Genomic DNA, 17,935 nt, shown 5'->3' with positions numbered 1-17,935 from the left:
AATTGGTAATACTCTGCTACCTGAATAACTGTGGTTTGAAACACACTTCCAACCAAGTTATGGTGGTGGAGCCAGTCTAGTTTTGAGGAACTTCTCTGTTGTAATATTTACAGTGCTACAGTAACTCCAATACTTTTTTTTTGTTGATTTCCTTCATTCACTTTCTGGCACTTGTTGAGCCATTAGTAACAGTATCCACATTGGGTTTCCCCATAGGTACCTGTGATTTCTGCAGAAATAAAAAGGACCATGTAGGGATAGCAGACACTCTGGGCTGCATCAGAGATTTTGAAGACTTAAGGCTGGAGTCTTTAACATGAAAGATTTAAATTCAGGCCTACTGAAAGAAGCCTCTTAAGTGAGATGGAGGAGACGGAGAACCAGGTAACTTGAAAGCATAGAATAACAACTTCCATTTCTGCAGCCCTTTTCAAATAGCAAAAATATTCCAAAGTACTTCAAAAGAATGTTATGACAGGAATATCACACCTGAGAAGAGAGTGACTGCTCTTGCCATCCAGACAGTATTTGACAGAATGTGGCATCAAGGAACCCCAGTAAACCTGATCAATGGGCATCATGGGCAAAACACTCCATCATTTGAAGTCATAACTCACACAAGGGAAGATGGTCGTAGTTATTGGAGATCAATCATCCCAGCACCAGGAGATTGTTGCATAAGTTCCTCAGAGCAGTCACAAAGGCCCAATCATCTTCATCAAAGACCTTCCTTCCATCAGAAATGGAAATGTTTGTTAATGATTATGCCATTTTTACACAGGGAAGATGAGAGCGACTGACCTTGATATAAAGATAGCATTTGAACTTCTTTAGAAAATAAAGCAATTTACACATGATATAACAGCTAGACAGCATTCAGGCGTGGTCTGATATAGTATGTAACATTCACACCACACGTGCCAGACTATCTCCAAGAAGACAGTACTAGCATTTATCTTTAATATTCAATAGTATCACTAACATTGAGTCCCCACCATCAACAATTCAGGGAGAGTCAACAATGACTAGGACCTCACCTGAAACAGCTAGAAAATATTGTGGTTACAAGAGCAAGTCAGAGGCTGGATATCCTGTATATAGGGAGATACCCACCTTTGACGCCCCAAAGCCTTTCCACCATCTACAAAATATATCCAGAGTGTGGTAGGATGTGCCTGGACTCCAAAATACTCAAAAAGCTTGACACCATCTTGGATGAAGCAAGCTGCTTAATTGGCACCCCTATCCAGCACCCTAAACATTCGCCCTCACTACCAGTGGAAGGCCATGACTATAGTAAGATATCTTTATTAGTCACATGTACATTGAAACACACAGTGAAATGCATCTTTTGCGTAGTGTGTTCTGGGGGCAGCCCGAAGTATGTACCATTTTCAAAATGCACTGCTGTTACTCACCTAGGCTACTTTAACAGCTCCTCCTAAACTCACAATCTCTACAACAGGGCAGCAGAGGCCTGAGAACACAACCAACTGCAGGCCCCTCTCCAAGTTACACATCACCTTCATGTGAAAATATATTGTTTCTTCATTGTTATTGCATTCAAATTCTGCGATCCCTACCTAATGACACTGTGGGATAATCGTCATCAGAAGGACCTGCAGCATTTCAAAAAGGCATCTTATTATCATCTTTTCCAATGGCAATTAGGATGAACAAGCTTTTCCAACTATGCCCATGTCCTTTAAATGAATAAATCAAATCAAAGTGGTGAGTCACTGAAGGTGTATTAGGGTAGATGACAAAAAGCTTAGTCAAGAGCAAGGATCTGAAGAGTGTCTTAAAGGGGAAAAGAGGGCACTGGAGAGAGAGACAGAAGCTTAGGGAGGTATTTCCAGAATTTAGGGTCTTGACAACTGAACGTACCAATGGTGAAACTAGGTTAGATATTACAGAGAATCTCTTTTTGCTGAGATTCTGGCTTTTGGCAATAAGTTGCTGGTACAATCACAGGGAGTACGACAGTACTAATAGTGGCAAATATATCTACATACAGAAAGAAGACAGAACCTTGGAATTGCTGTTTGAGATGGGAGTGATGACATACAAAAGCTACATTATGTCAGGATGGAAAAAAATCAGTGGAAAAGCCACACTTTTTCTGCAATCATATGTCAGTGTTCCCATTACAGAACCTAGTCACATGCCCTCAAACTTGATTTATCAGAGAAGTAGGCTCTTAATGGTCTGGAGGCCATGACTGAGTTGTGATGCATGCTCCAAGCCAACCTGAAGCCAAATTCATCACCTGACACAGCACTGCCAGTAATTAACCAGGTAACAACCATATTTTGCAGCGTCCACTCAAGACTATAACAGGAAAATCAGCAACATAAGCCAACTGAATGTACATAAATACTGAAAAAACAAAACCAATGCTTTATTTGCTCAATTTGGCAATTTTATCTCCTTCCCCAGGCAGAACCCTGAGCAGCATGATTTTATAGATTGGCAGGATTCCCAGAAGTCTGTGGGTAATATATTATAACCTTCTGGGTTTATCTGCATCATCATACTATGGTGTGATTACCAAGAAAGGACTCTCCACTGAATTTTTAGCTTATTTACAACCATCAATATTGAATTATACAGATCTATGCTTGCTTCACAGTAGGTGGATTACATCACCTTCATATTAATAGCTTTACATCTAATATATGTAAATTCTTCTGGTACACAATTTTTGGTGGTAGTGTGTGATGTATGGGTCCTTGAAGTTGCTATGGTATTTAAAATTGGTGCTTCTTTTAGGAAGGATACAAGGCATCCAGCTGGTATATGTCCATAAAAGCATATTGGAAATGAAGCTGGCAATTGTCCCAAAAGCAGAATGCTAGGAAGAACAAGCTGTTGGCTTAACTTTTTCTGCAACTGGATAGGACATTTAAGAAGTATTTAGATGAACATTTGAATCACCAAGGCATAAAAAGCTACTGACCAAGTGCTGGTAAATGGGATTAACATAGACAGCTACTTGATGATCAACATGGACACGGTGAAGCGATGGGCCTGTTTCTGTGCTGTATGACTCTGCAGATAATGGAGCAGAATTTCAGTGGATCTTGATGTGTTGCTATCCCATGAAACAGCATCGACACCATTCCCTATTTCTGAAATGGGAAGTATATCATACAGTGAGGATTATTATTTTGCTGAGGTACATTGTCCACATGCAGTGATCAGCAAAATAGTCTTCCTTTACAGTTTCTCTAGCTGACGTCCAAGCCTATAAATATGGATGAGACACCTGGTTCCGTCTTGGAGTACACCTCATGAAATACTCTTAAGGCGCAGTTAGATAGATTTTTGCATAGTTGGGGAATTAAGGGTTATGGGGGAAAGGCAGGTAGGTGGATCTGAGTCCACGGCCAGATCAGCCATGACCTTATTGAATGGCAGAGCAGATTCAACAAGCCAGATGGCCTACTCCTGCTCCTATTTCTTATGTTATGTTCTAAACATCTATGACACGAGTCCAAAAGTTTGTGGGAGACGCATTAAATTGTCTTGTGGCTTTTAACATGAAGCATACTCTGAATTCCAAGGTCAATTGGATTGTTTGAAAATTTAGTGAAAGGCTTCCTCTAGCGAACCAAGAGAGATGAGGTATGTGGTCACTTATGAAATGTTTCCCATATAGTTTCCAGTAGATTAAATAGCATGATAAAATCCTTCTGAACAAGCTTCACTGTCAGTGAGTAACAACACAATTAAATGGGAAGGAAGAGCAGGAAAAGATTATCATAAACCCAGTTAGCAGTTATCTTCCCATTTCTTTCCTTTCCAAGGACTAAAGCCTTTCTTCATCATTTGGCAAAAAAAACCTACTTGGACATACACATTCTGTCTCTTTTATCATCTCCGGAATAGAAACTGACAAGTCATAGAATTCAGTACATAACACGTTCTTGCATTTTGCAGCTACATGCCTTTTTATTTCATTAAGGTAATGTGAGCATTATTGGAAGGCCAGCACTTAATGCCCATCCTTGAGAAGATGATAATGAGTTGTCTTCTTGAATTACTGCAGTTTATAAAATGAAAGCTAAGTTGTTCCAGTGTTTGGACCCATCGACAATGAAGATACAGCAATATATTTTCAAGTCAAGTTTCCATTGTCCTGGATGGTATAGTTCTTGGATTTCAGAGGTGCTACTGAAAAGTCTTGGAAAGCTCTTTTAGTGCCTTTGATGCACATTACTTACTTCAGTCATACTGTCCCAGTGATAGAGGGAGTAAATGCTTAGGGTGGTCAATAGGATGCTAATCAAGCAGCTGCTTTGTTTTGGAAATTATTGAGCTTCTTAAGTGTTGTTGGATTTGCATCAAGTGGATAGTGTTCCATCATATGACTGTGTGATACAGATCTAAGGCTTTGGGGAGTAAAGAGGTTAATCATCAGCTGATGGATACTCAGCCACTGATCTGCTCTTGTAATCATGGTATTTATGCGGTGGTTCAGCTTGTTTCCAATAAACTGGAAGACCACCCCATACTGCCACCCCATACTTTACAGGATACTGATAACAGGGGCATTGGCAATAGTAATGCCACTGCACATCAAGGATAAGTAATTAGGGTTTCCCTTTTCTGGTTCCACTTATCAGCTTCCTTATCAGATTGCAGAATCTGAAGCCCTTTGTTGTCTCCACTTATCACCTTCCAGCTTCTGTCTCTACCTCCACCCTCCCCTCCCCCTATATGGCTCCATCTGCCCACCATCCCCCTCCTCACCTGGTTCCACCCCTCCCCCTCACCTCTATATGCTGGCTGTCTCCCCTCTACACTTTCAGTCCTGATGCAGGGTCTCAACACGAAACGTCAACTATCCCTCTGCCTCCGCAGATGCTGCCTGACATGCTGAGTACCACCAGCAGTCTGCTTTTTGCTCCATATTCCAGCATCTGCAGTCTCTTGTGTCCCCATAATCTCCTTTGTTAGATGTGATCATTGCCTGGCATTTTGTGGTGCAAATGCTACTTGCCATTAGCCATCCCCAAATGGTTTTCAGATCTAGTTGCATTAGGTAGTGAAGCATTTGGTACCCAAAGAAGTTGTAAATCATCCCTACCTCTGACCTTATAATGGAGGGAATGTGATTAATAAAGCAGTTGAAGATGATTTAGCCAAGGCAATGCTCTGAGGAACTCTTACAGCAATGCCCTCAGGATGAGTTGATTAGCCTCCAACCAACTTTGTGCTCTGTAGGATGAAAGGAGAACCAATTGCCAGAGGAATGATGGATGCATAAAGTATATTCTTCTGCATTCTGCACATTTATAGTAAACACACAAAGTACTTTAACACTTTATGGATCTGAGTTCATCGTAAATGTCATACTCGACAAGCATACCACATTATTGGGAGGGTCTCCTATCCTGGATGATTTGGAGAGGTCACCACGTTTTCTTGCATTATTTCCATATTGTATAATAGCATGCTCGGGACATGATGCTTGAGTAAGGATTCTTGGTTCCAGTGTGGACTTTATTCCTCTTCTTCTCTTCATTCGTGGGAATTTCTTTAGTCACGTTTGAGAATCAAGTTATTTTGTGGTTGATGAATTGCTTGTGGAACAAGAGTTCTATCCAGTAAACTGCCATGTCAAAATTTTTGCCCCTTTAAGGTGTTACATTCCTTGGAATTCAGATGCAGCATCTGATTTCTTATCCATCTTCAGGTGCCTTCCATTTGCACATAATGGGCTTGAGATTCTGCCCTTAAATAGATGTGTTAAACTGGTGCTGAGTAGGTAGCCTGTGTCTATTTGTACTGAGGTACAGCAAAAAAGTTGTCTTGCATACTGTTCATACAGATCAATTCATTACATAGTGCATTGAGGTAGTATAGAGTGCATTGACGTAGTACAGGGTAAAAGTAATAACGGAATACAGAGTGAAGTGTCACTGCTACAGGGAAGTGCATTGCCGTTAGACAATAAGGTGCAAGGTCAAATAAGGTAGATTGTGAGGTCAAGAGTCCACCTCATCGTATAAGGGAACTGCTCAATAGTCTTATCACTGTGGGATAGAAGCTGTCCTTGAGGCTGGTGGTATGTGCCCTCAGGCTCCTGTATCTTCTGCCTGATGGGAGAGGAGAGAAGAGAGAATGACTCAGTTGGGTGTGATCTTTGATTATGCTGGCTGCTTTACCAAGGCAGCGAGAAGAGTAGGCGGAGTCCATGGAGCAAAGGCTGGTTTCCATGATGTGCTGGATTGTGTCCACAACTCTCAGCAGTTTCTTGCGGTCCTGGGCACAGCAGTTGCCATACCAAGCCACGACGCATCCAGAAAGGATGCTTTCTATGGTGCATCAATAAAAATTGGTGTCAAAGGGGACATGCCAAATTTCTTTAGCCTCCTGAGGAAGTAGAGGCGCTGGTGAGCTTTGTTGGCCGTGGCGTGCAACAATGTGGGTGCATTTTAAATGCATCGTTTTTGCTAATACTGCACATTAAGAACTTCTTTGCAGAGCAATAAACAATCATTCAACTAATCTTGTACTAACTGACATCAGGACACCAGTTTTAAAAGGGCACTTGACTACTGAACGACACTGCCACAAGTCAGTTTGAGGCTTTCCATCAAGCTAGCAGGAATAGACACTCAGTGTGGAAGTACCCAAGTTAACAAAAATACATGCCTTCATGTTGGCCAAAAAGGTAAACCGACACAAATGACCACACACAAACAGCAATTCAAGCTACCCTTTGCTGAGATGAGTAGGTACTGAGAGTTCAGCAGAGATCAATTCCAAAAGCAACTTCCAAAGGATGTGTGAGTAATGCAGAAAGAAATTCATGGCCTCATTCATAGTCATCAGAAAGTTTGAGCTCTACAACCCTCATTACTGTTACAACATTCACAAATATTGCACACACACAGATTTCTATCACAGCAGTCAACACACACTGTGAGTCACTTTTCCTTTCGCACTGCAAGGTAAGATTGATAGTTATAGACATTTGCTTCCGTTTTTATTTCATATTTCTAGCATCTGCAACTTTTTTAGTTTCCATTTACTGTTCCAGATTATGGGCTGGTTGCCACAACATCTATAAGCAAAGCAGGTTCTAAAGATGTTACTAGTAAAGGTTTGCAAGTAGCTAACCTGCCCACCTTCACTCACTGCACTATGATGTGCTCTGATCATGCATATCCTCTTACGCGCACTGCCCTCTCACTGAGGAACAGGCATTCAATGAGGTAGGTGAATGTCAAATGCCGCAGCAGAATCCAAGACAACTTCCCCTTCAGTATTCACAATGGATCACATACACCTTAAAGCACAATTTATGCAGCCCTTTCTAGAACACTATTCAATGTAGGTGTTTTTAAAAGGTTATTATTTACATGTAAGCCCTTTGGATGTACTACTGAATATATCTCAAGGCAATTTCATCAGTGTAGCCAGGTAGCTGGTGAATGTGCATTACAGGCACTTCCAAAAGTCTCTTGGCAGTGAGCATAATTTAAACAGCCAAGTGTTTAGATGGCAGTTCTCTGCAAGGTGTTTCAGCTTTATTCATTCTTTTGGTCTCCAAAGAAATCTTAATGCCCTCAGGGGTGTTCCCAATTCAGGATTCTTCTTTGTATTGTAGAGAGTCTTCATATGGCCAGTTGTCTGAAAATTCTGTTGCCATAATGATTGTGTAAAATTCAGAAATATGCCTCTTTCATATAGACAGAGAGGTTAGAAATTGATCGAATCCTTGTAACATTTAGTTCCACTTGCAGCTTCAGATTCTCTGATGGGGAGGTATGGTTCCATGATGGTCACATTCCTCCAAAATGCTTCATCAGAAAGTTGGAATGAATTACTGTGGATAGCATTAACAGCTCTTGATGTAATATATTCCAGACAGCTGGATATTTGATTACTGCTATTGCATCTAGTTCAGTCAATCCCAAAGCTATGTGTTCTCAAGGTGGGCTGTCATTGCCCAAGTTATTGCCTCTGTGTCTGGGTGTGGAACAGTGGAGAGCCCAGAGAATCACTGGGCCATGAGGCAACCTAGCACAAAAAAATTCACCTGTAGTAGAATTGCTAGCCCGTGCAGCTTGTCCATGTGTTTTAATGAGGTTCACCTCAAGAAAGCATACAGGTCATACACTCAAGGTTGAGTGGGTGCCCTTCTCTCACTGACTGAGCTTCAGTCATGTGTATACCCAAAGGATAAATGCGCACTTGCATATCATCTAAATATGCTTTCAGGGATATGGGTGTTCAATCCAGAGATGAAATTAAGATAGATTGAGAAAGTGGGAAAATGGAAAAGCATTGAAAAAAACTTGCCCAAAGATAGAAAAGTGACTGTGTGCCTGTGAGGATTATTATTCTGCTAAAACCTTGGTAAAATGCTCAGAGCCAGTTATTCCCTAGTCAACAATGACTCTTGACAAGTGGTGACATGCACCCCTCACAAAAGCTTTGATGACAAGGATAGAGTTTGATTTGAACCTATAAAGCAGCCATTAGACTAATCTGCATTGACTTGATAGGGTCCTATTTCAAAAGCCAAAATTGTAAGAAAAAAAAACTTTTCTCAGCCTGGTTTTATTTTATCCACTCCTATTCTGTATCTTTGGACCAAAAAATCTGATGTTATTGATAACCTTGAGGAGCATTTTAACAGATTATTGATAGTTAAGTGCTACAGCTTCAATAAGTGTTATGAAAATATTAAGCATAAAAATTTGCTGCTGCTTTTTCATTTAACTTTTCAATTCTTTTGTCCCTGTGTAACAGGATCTTCAGGCTAACTTGTCCCATTATTGGCCAAGTCTAACCAAAATTAATTCTTTCAAGTTTTGGTAAGTAGCATGTACTTTATTTAGATAACCTGACCCTGAGGCAGTGATTTCCCAGTTGTGTTCTTTTAGGATTTTTGGAAGGACCTTGTGTTCCATTTCTGCCATTTATTCAAGACATTAATGGAAATAAGATCCTTAATGGAATATTGGGAGAATGGAAGCTTTTGTTCTTCTTGACGCATCATCTGCGGACGGATTACAGAGTAACTCTGACAAACTTGGGCGGCAGGAACTTACTTGCCATCCTTACTGTCGACTGTTGTGTGGCATAATTAACACTGGGAAAAAGTAAAATGTTGTAAATTATAAATAAAATTTCATGACTTATTGATAATTTATCAAATATGCATTCCTGTTATGTAATGAGAACCAACAGATTTTTGGGAAAATAAAAATTATGCTTTCAGAATTAAATGCCCTATCATGTGCGAATGGTTTCTCTTGTATTACCATACCCAAATATTAATTAAGATAGATACTCATGTATTCAGGAAAATTCAAGTCTCCCTGGACCAACAATTTTTTTAAAAACGTCAGATGTGATGCCGAAAGTGTTATGGGGATAAAGGTAATATGTGCCCTAAGCAACTAAACTTAATTTTTTTAAAAGAGTTTTGTGCTACTTTTCTGTTCACTGCCTCTGATGTTATGAGTCTGATTATTTTTATTTCCAATATTTTAATGTACACCATTCAGCTGAAAATTCTTGCACATAGCTCAATATGTATATGTGCTTTAGAACTGAATAATATCTAAAATCTAACTTATAAATGCATATAGGGTCCTTTGTATGCATGTAACACGCTTCCAGATCCTCCATGAGTATTATGCATACGTGCACATATGTGTTTTGACGTTACTCGAGCAAGATTCTTTTGCACATTCTGGCCTAATAAAGGCACAGACTACTCACATCAAATGGTCTTAATTGGAATCTATCAGCTGCCTCTGCATTGGTTTAAGGCAACCAATCTTACCCGTTGGCTATTGTGGAGTCCTAGGCATTTGTCATCTTGCAAATAGGTTCCCTTTATGGTGTGATCTTCAGCTCGTCACCATCATAATCCCTCTGTGCTGATGTTTTTAGCATCCCTGTTCAGGATACAGCCTCTCCAAACCCAACCCAATCCTGTGTCTATCTCACCTTCCTGCTGTTGTTCGACATTTCAGAGCTCTATCACCCCATTTTCATGAATCCCCCAAACCATTTCCAGCTTTGGTTTTCCCTACCACTACCCGTCCTCTATTACACCCACCCATCAACCATCTCCCCAGAAATCTTTGGCCTATCCAATTTGCTCATCTCCTAACTCCTTTGGCTAGAATTTCACTGTTGATGGGCCTCAAAGAAAACTGGGGCATGCCCCCTGCAAAGCACTACTTGAACATGTTTCCCAGTGTGAAAGACATTCCAGCCCATTATGTATCCATATGATTCCCATCAACTTTTCCTATGATAGGATTCCTCTTGTTTGTGAGACTGATTGAGAAAAATCCAGCATGCTCAAGAGTGAGACTCTGCTGGATTTTGTGTTGTCCCTGATTTTGGACAAGGGAATAACAAAGTAAGTTCTTTTCGTACATAGAAATATTTTTCCTGTTATCTGCTTCCAAAATAAATCTGCACACATTGGGCCAGGTTGTGTTGGCTAAGAGCACAGGAACTAAGACTGATGCAGAGTGTAAATAAAGCTGTGAATGTGGAGAATTTAGCTATCTGAATCTTCAGAAATGTCAGGCTTTTGGAAAATTCTGGAGTTAAGGCAGCCAGTAATTGGACATCTGTAATACCGTTTCTTTAAAGGAAATACAAAAGAGGTCCAAATATATAAGAAGCAGCACAGAAAATTGATGGCTTTTATTGCCCATCACATAACCTGCTTTAGCTAAAAGCTACACCTGACCTTCTATATGCAATGGTCCATGAGATCAAATAGTATTTTGTTATATCAGTTCAGTCCTCTGTTCTTTTAATATATTTAAACCACATACTTACCTTTGAGAGCATTCTATCCCAATGTTCTTTTCTGAGTTTTAAAAATTACTTTGTTGCCCATTAAGCTACAATTTGAAACTTACTGAAAAGGGAGAAAAGTGTGGTGGGTATATGAATAATTATGAAAGGTTTTGATAAAGCAGGCATAGAAACCTAGAAATTCAAATGCACAGAAGATCTCTGGCACAATGAACAGGCATTATACAATTATGTATTTGAGAATGTGCTGCCCAGAGCTCAAATTGGGTTCAGTGGGAGTGTCGGGGTGAGGGAAGGCTGACAGTTGTAAAACAAAAACTGCACTTAGCAGGTCATACCGCATTTATTGAAGAGATACAGAGTTAAAATCTCAGGTCGATGTCCCTTCATTAGGACTGACATCTTTAGTGATGGCTCGAAGCCTAATTGGGACCTATGCTGTGGTTGTGGGGAAAGAGTGACCATCACCTGTGATCTGGTCGAGACAAATGTGTCTAGATCAACTATAGGCTTGTGTCAGGATGCAGGGTTGGGAGGAGGGTGGATAGCATGGAAACTTGGTTGAGAAACAGGGATAGCAAGCAGCTAAGTGCCAAGTGCAGGATTGAAGACTACATCCTCCACTGTGTGTCTCAGGGTCAGAAGGATCATGGCAGCTTCAAAGAGTTATATTGGAGGGGTCACAGGAAGATTTGGGTCCTGAACTTGGGGAAGGGAATCAAGAGCAACATTAGGCGGTGGTAGGAGATGAAGGTTGGATCAGTGTGGAGGAGTTTGGGAGGGGTTGGAAGAATGGAAACACAAAAGGAACTTACCTTACAGGAATCCTAATCCTGCGATGTAGTGCAAAGACCTAGTAGTCCAGGGAGTGCCTAATGATCATCGGTCCTGGGAGAACCTGGTCTAAGTTTCCCTGCTGTGCTCCAAGAGGACTATTGTGTGGAGATTGTCTTCTTCTCATTGGGAATGGTATTATCTTGTCTATGACTGATGTGAAAGGTACCCAGCTGAATTTCCACTGGGTCACCTCATGACAGGGAAATTGTTTTTAATCACATTTCATTCCAGAAAAAAAATATTCAATTGCAAAACACTGAAAACAAAATAGCACTATGCTATTTAAGTTTTATGCAGTTGAAGAAAGAAAAAAATAGAGGCCATCAACGTAAACTGTATAGTCACTAATGAATCAAAAAGGAAATTCAGAGGGCACTTGAAAAATCAAAAAATCTGCAGATGCCAGAAAGCTGTAACAAAAACAGAAAACACTGGAAATGCTAAGCAGGCTAGGCAGCATCTACAGAAAGAGAAACAGAGTTAACACCTCAGGTTGTGTGATGACGAAGGATCTTTGATCTGAGACATAAAAAGTATTGCTTTCTGCAGATGCTGTTTGGCTTGATGAGTGTTTCCAGTATTTTTTTGTTTTTGTTTCAAAAGGAACTTCTTTACTCAAAGGAGTAAGAATGTAGAACTTGTCCCCATGAGGAGTAGTTGAGGTGAATGTTATGACTATATTTGATGAGTAACTAGATATGAACAAATGATTGAAGCAAATAAAGGGTTTTGCTGTTAGATTTGACCAGGAAGATTGGGAGGAGGTCCAAATAGAGCACAAACATCTGATTAGGCTGAATGACCTGTCTCTGTGCCATAAAGTCTATGCAATTTATTACCTTCAACAATACATCAGATCAATATTTAGTGTAACTTATCTTATGTTAGATGGATACCTGATATTGCAGAATGTGTTTCTTCCTCCACAACAGTGTAGAGGTTTTGCTCCCTGCTGAAATTACTTGTCTATACCAATCCAAGGTTAAATGCAAAATTAAATCCTCAATTCAATTTGATAAAACTCCAAGCAGTGATTGAAACTGTCACTTCATCAATGAAATTGTGAAGAAGATGGAGAGGACTTGTTTATTTTCTCAGTATTGAGTTGCTGAAGTCCAGAAGAACGAACTGGTTGGTTTCTTTTCATAGTAGCACCACAAGTTCTCATTACGATGTAATGATTTTCTTCACATTTTACAGGGAGAAGGAATGGCATAAACATGGTACTTGTGCAGCCTGTGCTGACAGCATGTCCTCTCCACACAAATACTTCAGCCTTGCACTCCAGCTCCGGATGAAGTTCACCATCAATGAGTGAGTTCTTTCATCAGATTTTCAAGAGAAAGTACACAATACAGGCCATCCCCAGGTCATGAGTGGGTTCCATTTTTACAGATGTTCATGTTGATTTTGTCCATGTCGAAAAATACACAAAATCATTCGATACGGTAACCATACCTCCACAGTATTGTAATGAATGGTGTTGATGAGGGCCAATTAACATGAACATGTATTTATTGTCTTCCTGTGCCTATTTACAATGGTGCAGAATCAGGATGTCCCACATTCAATGGCTGGTTTTGATGGGCTTGAAGTATCAGTGGATGTTATATTGTTTAACTGAGTATTATTGCACTGGGATTAACAGAAGCGACTGCTTGTCAATTTCCAAAGCAACTCTCTTAAGTAGACTCCCACAGTGCAACTGGTAGTCTGTGTTCCTAAGAGACAATGGTGTCTGATTACTCAGGGAGGTTACATTTAAACAGGTTCTTCTCTAAGACTGGTTCTCATTTGAACTTAATAATACTTATGGGAGCTGGTTCTTATGTACGGGTGTCCATAGGTCAGGCAATCATAATCTGGGGAGGACCTGTTGCTGGTTTGAAAAGGCAGATTTCATGTACATCCAAAATATTTGGATATATTACTGCTAAGCCATTTAACACAATTTACTGCATTCCCTTCCAATACCCAATCTTTAGCAGGAAGCTGACATCATTTCAGCTCATAAGCCCTGAGGCACAATACAATATAATGCAAACATTTAGACTAGTGTTGAATTGTGTATGGTCCTAATATCACTTGCATGAAAATCTAAACTTCCCTGGGTGAAATATCTTCCCTGGATGAAGAAATTACTTCTCACTTCAGACCTAAATGGCTGGACCCCTCATTTTGAAACTATGACCCCTGATTGAAGAAAACCAAGGCAAAGAAAACATCACCCCCCACATCTACATTGTTAAGGCCCAGAACAATTTTGTATGTTTAAATGAGAAATCTCTCATTCCTCTAAACTCAAGATGGTATAGAACCAATCTGCTTAACCTTTCCTCATAGGATGACACCCCTCAACCCAGAAATCAATTTGTTGAATCTTCCTTTATTGCAACTATATCCTTGCTTAGATAGGAAAATCAGATCTGTAAATGATATTCCCTCTGCAGTCTTATCAGGCCCTATCTCAATACATTTAGACACTTTTACTCTTACTCAATTCTCTTGCAATAAAGGCCAACATACCACGTGACTTCCTAAACTTTTATTAAACGTGTATGTTAACTTTAAGTGATTTGTGTACAAGAATACCCCAGTCCCTCTGAACACCAACATCTTTTAAACTCTCATCATTTTAAAAATAATTTAAATTTCTATTCTTTCAACCAAAGTGGACAGGGAATGACCTCACATTTTTCTATATTACGTTCCATGTCCTTGCCCATTCACTTAGTTTGTCTGAAGCCCCTTGATACCTCTCTGCATCCTCCTCAGAGCCCAAACTGCTCCTAAGCCAAGTATCCACATCAAATTTGGATATATTACACTTGCCCCGCTCATCCAAATCAATATGGATTGTGAACAATCTCTGTGGCGTCCCACTCGACCCCCAACTTCCCAACCCAAAAATGGCCTGCTTATAACTACTCTGGTTTCTATCCCAAACAATCCACACCAGTGTATTACCATCAACTGCACATGCTCTAATTTTGTTTAATAACCTCTTGAGCAGCATCTTATCGAAGGCCTTCTGAAAATTCAAATACATCCCATTGACTGGTTCTCCCTTGTTCTGATGCAGCGTTTCGACCCGAAACATTGAAAATTCCTTCACCCCCGCCACAGATGCTGCTTGACCTGCAAAGTTCCTCCAGCAGATCATTTCCTTCTCCCTTATCAATTCTGCTATTTACAAAGCTCAAAAAAAAGTAACAGATTTGTCAAATATAATTTCCCTTTTATAAAGTTATTGACTCTGCTCAGTTCTACAATTATTTTCTAAGTGTTCTGTCCTTAATAATAGATACCAAGGTTTTGCTTTCACTGATGCCAGACTAACTGGTCTGTAGCTCCTCATTTTCTCTGTGCCCCTTTCTTAAATAATGCGGATACATTTGCTACCTGCCAGTATGTGGGGACTATGCTAGATTCTAGCCACCAGAATATTAGGGTGGATAATCAATCTATTAAATCAAGGGTTAGGCTCTAAAGTACGTCTTAAGGGGAGACACACAGATGGAGAGTTTCAGCACTGATGTCCAGAGATTAGGGCCTTAGCACTAATGGCAAAGGCACTGATGATGGATCACAATTAAACATTAAGATGCCAGAACTGAGAGGAATACAAAATAACTGTGATAGTTGTAGTGTTTGAGAAGTTTATAGAGATAGGAGGGATTGTGCTATGAATTTGAAACAAAGATAAGAGTTTTAAAATAAGGTGCTGTAAACCAGAAGTCAAAGAAGATCAGTGTGTACTCAGGTTATGAGTGAACTAGGACAAGGGCAGCAGAGTTTTGGATGACCATATGCTTATGGAGTAGTAGAAGGCTGGACGAAGTAAGAAACATAAGCAACAGGAGCAGAAATAGAGGAAATTGTCTCTATGAGTTGAATCCAGTCTTGGCATCAGCACCATTTTCCCAACTGTTCCACCCCCCTTCCCTAAATCCCCAGCTCCCTTTTAATTTAAGTGTCTGCCAATTTTTAACTTGAAATATATTCAATGCAATTCCACCCTCCTCCCCATCTTAAATGTGCGACCACTGTTCTGAAAGTATGTTCTCTCGTTCTGGGTAATCCCCCTGCGGAAACATCATCTCAATATCCACACTATTAGTTCCTCTCAGAATCTTATATGTTTCAATAACATCATCTCTCCTTATTCTAAACTGAGTACCAGTCCAGATGCTTTTTTATACATCAATCTCTTCATTCTAAGAATTAACCAAGTGAACCTCTTGGTTAGTGAATCTCCAGTGCAAGTATATCACCCCTTAAGTGTGGAGACTAAAACTGTGGTTCTCAGATGCAATATCACGATCACCCTGTAAAGCTGCATTGAAAACTTCACTCCTTTTATACTCCATATCCCTTGCAATAAAGGCCAACATTTTTATCAGTCTGTCTAATTACCAAGTTATATCTGAATGCTAACATTTGGTTCTTTGTGCTTCCCCCACCTATCTTTGCTGTCATTAGCAAATCTGGCCCACAGTCCGTTTATCCAAATAATTAATATAGATGTGTCAATAGTTGAGGAACCAGTACTTATCCCTGATGTTGCACTTCGCTAGATTCAACTGAAGTTACCCATTTATCCTGACTCTCTGTTTCCATTAGGTAGCCAAAACCCAACCACACCAATATGTTACCTCAACCCAGTATGGTAACTTGTGTATACCTTTTATGTGGCACTTTTATCAAATTCCTCTGGAAATCCAAATACAATAAATCTACTGGTTCCCCTTTTCTCCACCCTGTTTGCTACATCCTCAAAGAGCTCAAGCAAATCTATCAAACACGATTTCCCTTTCATAACAGTTTGGAAGATGACAACTGGGGGCATCCACTGTCTCTACAGACACCTCTTTCAAAACCTTGGAATGCATGTTGTCAGGTGCTGTAGATTTATTGGCTTTCGGTCCTATTAATTTCTCCAATTCCAGTAAAAGGCTGCTTAGACTGAATTATGGGACAAAATCCTCATTTTTTTTGTATATACCTAGTATAAACCCAATGATCGAGCTCTCAGTGCCATGATTGGAAATACTCCACCTTAATTCAAGCTATATGCAATAACCATGCAGTGGGATACAATGTCTGGTACCCTAATTCATCTGTGACCAGTGTGCATCAGCATTATACAGGCTAAGTATCACTTTACTGATATGTGATACTTTGATTAGACTATGAAAATGGATCAGATGAATATCAACTAATAAGCAAAGTGCTATTCTGAGAACTCACATTTGCACCCACAATGACATGACTAAATATAAAGGCCCAGAAATTGGCTGTTTTCTTCATGCCACAAGATCCATTTTTGATTTTATTTGAAGTATAAAAATCTAGTGATCTATGCCCAGTGAATTGCTCCAATCACTGGGTGCCTCCAATCACAATTTACATCTGATGATATGCCAGTGTCAGACACATTCCAAATGACCACAGTGCTCATTTCCATGGACCCAACATACATTGGAGCTAAAGGTTCCACACCACAACCTTCAGAAACAGTCTCAATCAAATCAGGACTACATCATGTTGCTTTGTTACTTTTCTCACTACTTAACTGGACACACTATTGACATTAAAAGATCTGACTGGGCAGCTTCAGGAGTGGCCACGAGATGCTTGAACACCTTTGAAGTTCAAAGAGTACGCTTAAACAACCAGTGATGGTTTTCTCCAGCATTCACTTGCTGTTATTCCCATTCAACTGACACCACCAGCAGGATTTTAGTAGTAACAGATCTCCATCCTGAAGAAATGATTTCATCAGTTTGATTTCACTGAAGAATCTCAAACAGTTGGATTTGCAGAGTTGCTTGCTTCCCATGAACATAGGCAGCAATTGACCACTGCATCTGAAAATACCGTCCATTTTCTCAACAGAAAGAGTTTCCACTCTCTCAGTGTACGGCTGGGTTGTTGATCAGGAGAAATAATTCTTGACAGTTAGTGCCATAATTTCTAGCACATTGCCATACACTTCTAGCATTGTCAGATAGATGGATTTTTTGGAGAAAAAACACTACCCTTTGCTCCTCTGGCTCCTCACACCAAGTTCAGACTCTGACCGTAGAGCACAGCGCTGATCCAACTAGAGCCATGCAAGGTGGAGATTTGTTGTGAAAATGCTATAGACTCCTAAAGGTAAGATTCTGTTACTGTATCACTCTGTGGTCACTCTGCAAATATGCCGTTAAAGTCATCATGGTTGTGCTATGCAGCCCAGACAACTGAAGGCACCGTCTGTTGCTGGAGCAGGAGAAAACAATATGCA

General features: G+C 40.1%; 1 protein-coding gene across 1 annotated transcript in view; it reads left to right on the top strand.

Moving 5' to 3' along the window:
- rnaset2l (ribonuclease T2, like) overlaps positions 1-17,935 on the top strand; it is a 55,929-nt gene that overhangs the window by 17,405 nt on the left and 20,589 nt on the right. Inside the window, exons 5-6 of the mRNA XM_052044064.1 lie at positions 8,770-8,834; positions 12,847-12,960. Coding sequence (XP_051900024.1) covers positions 8,770-8,834; positions 12,847-12,960 — 179 coding nt within the window. The remainder of the gene's footprint in view (positions 1-8,769; positions 8,835-12,846; positions 12,961-17,935) is intronic.

Source organism: Pristis pectinata, chromosome 35, assembly GCF_009764475.1.
Source record: "Pristis pectinata isolate sPriPec2 chromosome 35, sPriPec2.1.pri, whole genome shotgun sequence".
NCBI lineage: Eukaryota > Metazoa > Chordata > Chondrichthyes > Rhinopristiformes > Pristidae > Pristis > Pristis pectinata.
This window is presented reverse-complemented; position numbering and strand designations above follow the sequence as displayed.